The sequence below is a fragment of the Dipodomys ordii genome, unplaced genomic scaffold, assembly GCF_000151885.1.
Source record: "Dipodomys ordii isolate 6190 unplaced genomic scaffold, Dord_2.0 Scaffold147, whole genome shotgun sequence".
Taxonomy (NCBI): Eukaryota; Metazoa; Chordata; class Mammalia; order Rodentia; family Heteromyidae; genus Dipodomys; species Dipodomys ordii.
This window is the reverse complement of record NW_012267363.1, coordinates 1,408,118-1,415,497: the sequence shown is the minus strand read 5'-3', so window position 1 is coordinate 1,415,497 and position 7,380 is coordinate 1,408,118. Positions and strand designations below refer to the sequence as shown.

At 49.8% G+C, this 7,380-nt stretch overlaps 1 protein-coding gene across 1 annotated transcript; it reads left to right on the top strand.

Annotated features, from left to right (window-relative positions):
* The first annotated feature begins 1,870 nt into the window (after positions 1-1,870).
* Positions 1,871-6,276, top strand: G6pc3 (glucose 6 phosphatase, catalytic, 3). Its single transcript, XM_013031955.1, has 6 exons — positions 1,871-2,182; positions 3,994-4,100; positions 4,501-4,591; positions 4,791-4,909; positions 5,103-5,244; positions 5,658-6,276. The coding sequence occupies exons 1-6, from the start codon at positions 1,965-1,967 to the stop codon at positions 6,019-6,021; spliced, it is 1,041 nt and encodes a 346-aa protein (XP_012887409.1). The 5' UTR covers positions 1,871-1,964; the 3' UTR covers positions 6,022-6,276.
* The last annotated feature ends 1,104 nt before the right edge of the window (positions 6,277-7,380 follow it).

Below are 7,380 nucleotides of genomic sequence, written 5' to 3'. Positions count from 1 at the left end.
GTGTGTGTGTGTGTGTGTGTGTGAGATGCTGTAAATATATTCAAGTGTGTGTGTGTGTGTGTGTGTCCTGGTCCTGGGGCTTGAACTCAGAGCCTGAGCACTGTCCCTGAGTGTTTGTGCTCAAGGCTAGTGCTTTAGTTCTTTGAGACACAGCACCATTTCTGGCTTTTTTTTTTGCCAGTTTGGGGCTTGAACTCAGGACTCAGGGCTTGGGCACTATCCCTGAGCCTATCTGTGCTCAAGGCTAGTGCTCTACCACTTGAGCCACAGCGCCACTTCTGGCTTTTTGTGTTTTTATGTGGTACTGAAGAATCAAACCCAGGGCATGCATGCTAGGCAAGCACTCTACCACTAAGCCACGTTCCCAGCCCATTTCTGGCTTTTTGATAATTAATTGGAGCTAAGAGTCTTACACTTTCCTCCTGGGCTGGCTTTGAATCTTGGTCTTCAGATCTCAGCCTCCAGAGTAGCTAAGTTTATAAGCCTAAGCCACTGATGCCTGGCTTCAGTAGAATTTTGTTGTTGTTGTTGGTCATGGGGTTTGAACTCTGGGCCTGGGCGCTGTTCCTCAGCCCTTCAGCTCAAGGTTAGCGCTCCACCACTTGAGCCACAGCGCCACTTCGTTTTCTAGTGGTTTATTGCAGATAAAAAGAGTCTCGCAGCCGGGCACTGGTGGCTCACGCCTGTAATCCTAGCTACTCAGGAGGCTGAGATCTGAGGATCATGGTTCAAAGCCAGCCAGGGCAGGAGAGACTGTGAGACTCTATCTCCAATAAACCACCAGAAAACCGGAAGTGGCGCTGTAGCTCAAGTGGTAAGAGTGCTAGCCTTGAGCTGAAGAGCTGAGGGACAGCGCCCAGGCCCAGAGTTCAGGCCCCACGACCGGACCCAAAAAAAAAAAAAAGAAAGAAAGAAAGGGAAGGAAGGAAGGAAGGTGAGAGAAAGTAAGAGAGAAAGAAAAGAAAAAGTGACTTTGGTAGTAAGTTTAAACTTTCCCCTTGAAGCAATTAAAATTCAAGAGGAATTAGTGAATGAATCCCTGTCTTTCTAAGAATTCATATTTACAGCTTCATTTTCACCCCTCAACAGAAAACACCAAGAACAAAGTTGCTCAGGGTAGGGAGAAACTCAGGAGCCCCTTTAACAGTTTCTTCACACCTGACCTCAGCGTCTAAGCAGACCTTTTGTCGTGGTACCTGTTCCTCCTTTTCCCATACCAAAACTAAGTTTATCTTCCCAGTAGGGTAGCGATGGCAAGAGAATTGAATTCCCCTTCTTTGGGGAAGACCTCTCGAAAACAAGAGACTGGTCTGTCAGCCTCCAAACCAATAGCAAATAAATTAGGTCACTTTTCGTGGATGAATTTGGAGTTTAACTTCAGGGCCCACTTCATCTCCCTGAAGAAGGTGTGTGTGGGGGGGGGGGGTAGTCCTAGCTTTCCCACCAAGAGATCTCAGACTGACAGACTGATCAGTGAGTAGCTTCTATGAAAGAAGCGAGGTCCGATCTTGAAGGATACCAGGCCCTGAAGATTATACATCCGCCTTCGCAGCAGCCACCGGACCCGCTCTCGCGCAAATTAATCCTCCCCTGACCCGGAACAGCAGCGGGTTCCTCTACTACGCCGGCTGCCCACGTGCCAGCAACAGCGGCCACGTGGGGGCCCAGAGGAAACGCCTTCGAAAAGGTTTGTCCCCTCTGCCGCCCAGTAGAGGGGGAAAGCCGGAGCGGGGCGAGAGAGGAAACAGGGCAGCCTCAGGCTCGACACGCGCGCGCAGCTGCTGGCCGGGGGCGGGGCGGGGCAGAGGCGGGACTTGGATCCAAACCCCTGGTGGGGAGGGTGGGGCGTGGGGCTAGGAAGGGTGGGCTTTGGAGGGCAGCCGGTAGCCACTTGGAGTTGTCTGGATTCCTAGGCTTCCTCCCGAGAACAGGCCCTCCTCGGCCCTGCCAGCCGCTGGAACGCCATGGAGTCCGCGATGAGTGCGGGCATCGCCATGGCTGAGGCGCTGCAGAACCGGCTGCCCTGGCTGGAGAACGTGTGGCTCTGGGTGACCTTTCTGGGCGATCCTAAGAACCTCTTTCTGTTCTACTTCCCAGTGGCCTACTATGCCTCCCGCCGCGTAGGCATCTCCGTGCTCTGGATCAGCTTCATCACTGAGTGGCTCAACCTCATCTTCAAGTGGTGAGACAGCGAAGCCCTCGGTCATCCTGGTTCCCTACCACTGGAGGCCCTGATCTTTCTCAATAGATGGCTCTAAGGCCATTCTTCCCTTACCCCGTAGGCCAACTGATTTTCTCCATTTGAGACCCAGACTTCACCCATCCTACTCTTTGGACCAGTGTTTGTAACGCTGGCCTCATCAGAGAAATCACCTAAGGGGTGTGTTTAAATGCTGATCTCCCCTCTTCCCTCTGACCTACTGACTTAGAAACTCCAGCCGGGGTTGGCAGTTGGATTTTAACAAGTATCTGTAGTGATTTAAGAAGCAGAAAATCCCACTTCTCAATTCTGTTTTTCATTCATCTATCCTTTTGCTTGACATCATTATTAAGAAGCAAGCTTTGAGCCAGGCATCATACAAACTGCCATGCAAGTTAAGATGTGGTCCCTAATCTATGCCCCAAACAGAATAGGCTGCACTTAAAAGCTTGCAAGATCAGAATCTGTACTTGATCCTCAGGTGATTTTCTGTGCACAGTAACGTTTGAAGAACAGTGGAGGGAAAACACTGCTTTTTTTCTTTCCCCTCCATTCACAAGTAGGCTTTTCATTCTGAGACTTAAAAGCAAGGCATCTCAGGCAAATGGGTGGAGGCCCTGCAGTCCTTGGGGTTTATCACTTTGTGCCACCTGTTTTCTCTCTTGTGGGTACAGAAGAGAGCCATTAAGTAGGCAGCTTCACCTCCTTTCACCTCAGCCTCTGTTGCCAAGTCCCCAACCTAGAGGAAGGGAGGGAGGTTCATAGGAGACACTGAATGGGCTACAATGACTTGCTGAAAAATAAGCTAGGAAATCCTTTACCCTCCTGACTTCTCCACAAGGGCTTCATCCCTATTATAAACAGAAAAGCAGTTAGCCAATCATTTCCTTCTTGCCTAATTGCTGTTTGCTTTGTGCTTAGTGCCTTGGAGACTATAAAAGTCTCTCTCCCCCAAGGGTTGGGCACACCTTAGTGGACACTCTCAACCCCCCACCCCACCCTTTCTCAGTGACAAATTGCTTATTCTCCCCCCCCCCCTTTTTAAATCTCCTGCTGGTACAACAGCTTGAATTGGGCCCTGTCCTCTCACTTGGCTTTTTTGCTCAACGCTGGTCCTCTACCAATTGAGCTTCACACCTCTATTTTCTCTATTCATTTTCATGATCTGTTTTGTTTTGTTGTTTTATTTTTATTTTTTGTTGATCATGGGGCCAACAAAACTCTGGGCCTGAGCGTTGACCCTCAGCTCTTCAGCTCAAGGCAAGTGCTCTACCACTGGAGCCACAGTGCCACTTCTGGTTTTCTGAGTGGTTTATTGGAGATAAGAATCTCATGGACTTCCCTGTCTGGACTGGCTTTGAACCTCAGTCCTCAGATCTCAGCCTCCTGAGTAGCTAGGATTATAGGCATGACCCACCAGCGTCTGGTGGTTTATTTTGTTGTTTTGCTGGTACTGCAGTCAGAGCCTCACATTTGGCTACAACTTGAGCTACAACTTGAGCTACAACTTGTGCTACAACTTGAGCTACAGCTCCACTTCTGGCTTTTTGCGGGTTAATTGGAAATAAGAGTCTTATGGACTTTCCTGCCCCTGTGGCTTTGAACCATGATACCTCAAATCTCAGCCTAAGATAGTAGATTTGGGCCATCAGTTCCCAGCCAGAATCAGTCTTTCTGATGTTACCTCTTAAGACCTTGTCTCAAGTACAATTCTACTGTCCTAAAGGCCCCCCCCTCCATATTCATGGCAATGTGTGTATGTGTCATGTCATCTTGCATTTTTTCTCTTCCAGGATTCTGTTTGGAGAGAGGCCCTTTTGGTGGGTTCATGAATCTGGGTATTACAACCAGGCTCCAGTCAAAGTTCACCAGTTCCCTTCTTCTTGTGAAACTGGTCCAGGTGGGAAACCTCCAAGCTCCTTCCTTTATTAGGTAGTTAGGAGTTTGGGTGAGGGTTTCAGAACACTTCATCCAGGGTGGCCCAACCAGAGGTCCAGCCTCTCAGTTACTGGCATAAAGAACAAAGCAACTCCAGAAAGACCAGGTTGAGTTATGGGAAGAGGGCATTCATACCAGGTGCTGGCCACCCAGCTGGTATAGGGTAAAGTCAGAGAAAGTGCTAGGCAGAAGCCTAAAAGCAATGGTCTCAGGTGGGAGAGAAAAAAGCCTCAAGCAAGAGGAAGCAATGGATGGATCCTGGTTGGGTAATCTCAGCCTTGGGGAGGCAGCCATGTGAAAATAATCACTAGGGAAAATTGGCTTCCACCATTCTCACTCCAAGTTTCTGGATTTCTGGGCAGGCAGCCCCTCTGGACACTGTATGATCACAGGAGCAGCCCTCTGGCCCATGATGACAGCCCTTTCTTCCCAGATGGCCACTCGGGCCCACAGGTATGCCTCTGGCATTATTCACTATAGGAGCAGGGGTTAATGACATTCTAGGCCCAAATGATCCTTCAAGCATGACAGCCTAGAAACTAGGGAGCCTGGAGTGCCTGGGGTGTTTGGTCAAACTATAAAATACTTGGGTGCTGAGGAAAACCAAGCTGTAGCTGGACATCCCTTGAATATTCATCTCTCTTCTTTCTAGCCGCTGGTTAAGGGTGATACCTAGCCTGGTTTATTGCACCTTCCTATTGGCGATTGGCATGTCCCGGGTCTTCCTCTTAGCACATTTCCCTCATCAAGTGCTGTCTGGCCTACTAACTGGTGAGCAGCTAGGGCAACAGGGTGGGCCTTTGGTAGTGGGAGAACCATTCTAAAACCTTCCTGTTTTTTCCAGCTTCTGTAAAGCCAACCTCAAGCCAACCCCACTATGTCTTAGTCTGTTCTCTTACCAAGCTGGAGGTGGGGTTGTCATTTCCTCAAACTTCTTGAAGCTTCTCTTATCTCATTCTCCTAGGTGCTGTCCTAGGCTGGCTGATGACTCCCCGGGTGCCCATGGAGCGGGAACTAAGCTTCTATGGGCTGACTGCCCTATCTCTCATGCTAGGGGCCAGCCTCATCTATTGGACCCTCTTTACTCTGGGCTTGGATCTTTCTTGGTAAGTCCCACTTTGGAACCTGGGTAGATTTGGGCTTTTCCTACCATTTTTTATTTTTTGCCAATCCTGGGGCTTGAACTCAGGGCCTGCCCACTATCCCTGAGCTTCTTTTGCTCAAGACTAGCATTCTATTACTTGAGCCACAGTACCACTTGCAGCTTTTTCTGTTTATGTGGTGTTGAGGAATTGAACCCTTCCTGCATGCTAGGCAAGCACTCTACTGCTAAGCCACATTCCCAGCCTGTCTTACCCAATTCTGTACCTAGTTGGTGGATCTCACTCATTAGAACTGAAGACAGGATGTATTACCACATAGACCCTCTTGGGGTTGCAGCACAACAGAGCTGTGGCCACTAAGAGCTGTGGCCCTCTGGGTTCTAGCCTCTCCTGGCAAGGACTTTCCTTCCCTACAGGTCCATCAACCTAGCATCCAAGTGGTGTGAACGGCCTGAGTGGGTGCTCTTGGACAGCCGACCCTTTGCTTCCTTGAGTCGTGACTCAGGAACTGCCTTGGGTCTGGGCATTGCCCTGCACTCTCCCTGCTATGCCCAGATACGACGGGTACACCTGAGAAATGGCCAGAAGATAACCTGTCTTGTGTTGGCCATGATACTGCTGGGCCTCCTGAACTGGCTGGGTCACCCCCCTCAGATCAGCCTCTTTTACATCTTTAACTTCCTCAAGTATACACTCTGGCCATGCCTGGTCCTGGCCCTCGTGCCTTGGGTGGTGCACACATTCAGTGCCCAGGAAGCGCCGCCCATCCGTTCTTCATGACTTCCTGTGCCTCCTCCTGCCACTCTCTTCCCTGAGAGCCAATACTCTACAACCTTCACACTCCAGGAGACAGCTGCAACCCGCAGGCAGGCCTATCACCACTCCCACAAAAGAAGGGTATCTCCCAAGGGGACTCAGTCTCCTGCCTTTCCTCCCAACATGTGAAAAAGCAAAAGCAACAGCAAGACCAGAAGGTTCGTGCAATACTGTGAGGAGTGGGTCAAGGGCCCCAATAAAGTCCTTGAAACTTCTGGATTTCTTGTCTATGTGTATAAAAGTGGAGTTCCTCTGTAGTTCTTTTTTTTTGGGGGGGAGGGTAGGGGGGCCTGAACTCTAGGCCTGGGCACTGTCCCTCAGCTCTTCAGCTCAAGGCTAGTGCTCTACCACTTGAGCCACAGCACCATTTCTGGCTTTTTTCTTTTTGTTTATGTGGTGCTGAGGAATTGAACCCAGGGCCTCATGCATGCAAGGCAAGCGTTCTACCACTGAGCCACCTTCCCAGCCCTGTAGTTCTTCTTCTATGGAGGTCAGGTCTGGCTGTAAACTCAGCTGAGACCTCTCTGGATGGTCCTCTCCTCACACCCCGTCACCATTGAGGCCTCTAGGAAGGTCCTATGAGATGCTGTAAATATATTCAAGTGTGTGTGTGTGTGTGTGTGTGTGTGTGTGTGAGATGCTGTAAATATATTCAAGTGTGTGTGTGTGTGTGTGTGTGTGAGATGCTGTAAATATATTCAAGTGTGTGTGTGTGTGTGTGTGTCCTGGTCCTGGGGCTTGAACTCAGAGCCTGAGCACTGTCCCTGAGTGTTTGTGCTCAAGGCTAGTGCTTTAGTTCTTTGAGACACAGCACCATTTCTGGCTTTTTTTTTTGCCAGTTTGGGGCTTGAACTCAGGACTCAGGGCTTGGGCACTATCCCTGAGCCTATCTGTGCTCAAGGCTAGTGCTCTACCACTTGAGCCACAGCGCCACTTCTGGCTTTTTGTGTTTTTATGTGGTACTGAAGAATCAAACCCAGGGCATGCATGCTAGGCAAGCACTCTACCACTAAGCCACGTTCCCAGCCCATTTCTGGCTTTTTGATAATTAATTGGAGCTAAGAGTCTTACACTTTCCTCCTGGGCTGGCTTTGAATCTTGGTCTTCAGATCTCAGCCTCCAGAGTAGCTAAGTTTATAAGCCTAAGCCACTGATGCCTGGCTTCAGTAGAATTTTGTTGTTGTTGTTGGTCATGGGGTTTGAACTCTGGGCCTGGGCGCTGTTCCTCAGCCCTTCAGCTCAAGGTTAGCGCTCCACCACTTGAGCCACAGCGCCACTTCGTTTTCTAGTGGTTTATTGCAGATAAAAAGAGTCTCGCAGCCG

What these genes read in the sequence shown, in the direction of transcription:
- G6pc3 (XM_013031955.1), top strand. Translation starts at nt 1,965, where the DNA reads ATGGAGTCCGCGATGAGTGCGGGCATCGCCATGGCTGAGGCGCTGCAG. An exon ending in CTCAACCTCATCTTCAAGTG is followed by an intron (nt 2,183 to 3,993) that starts GTGAGACAGCGA and finishes TTTCTCTTCCAG; the next exon opens with GATTCTGTTTGGAGAGAGGC. An exon ending in ATGGCCACTCGGGCCCACAG is followed by an intron (nt 4,592 to 4,790) that starts GTATGCCTCTGG and finishes TCTTCTTTCTAG; the next exon opens with CCGCTGGTTAAGGGTGATAC.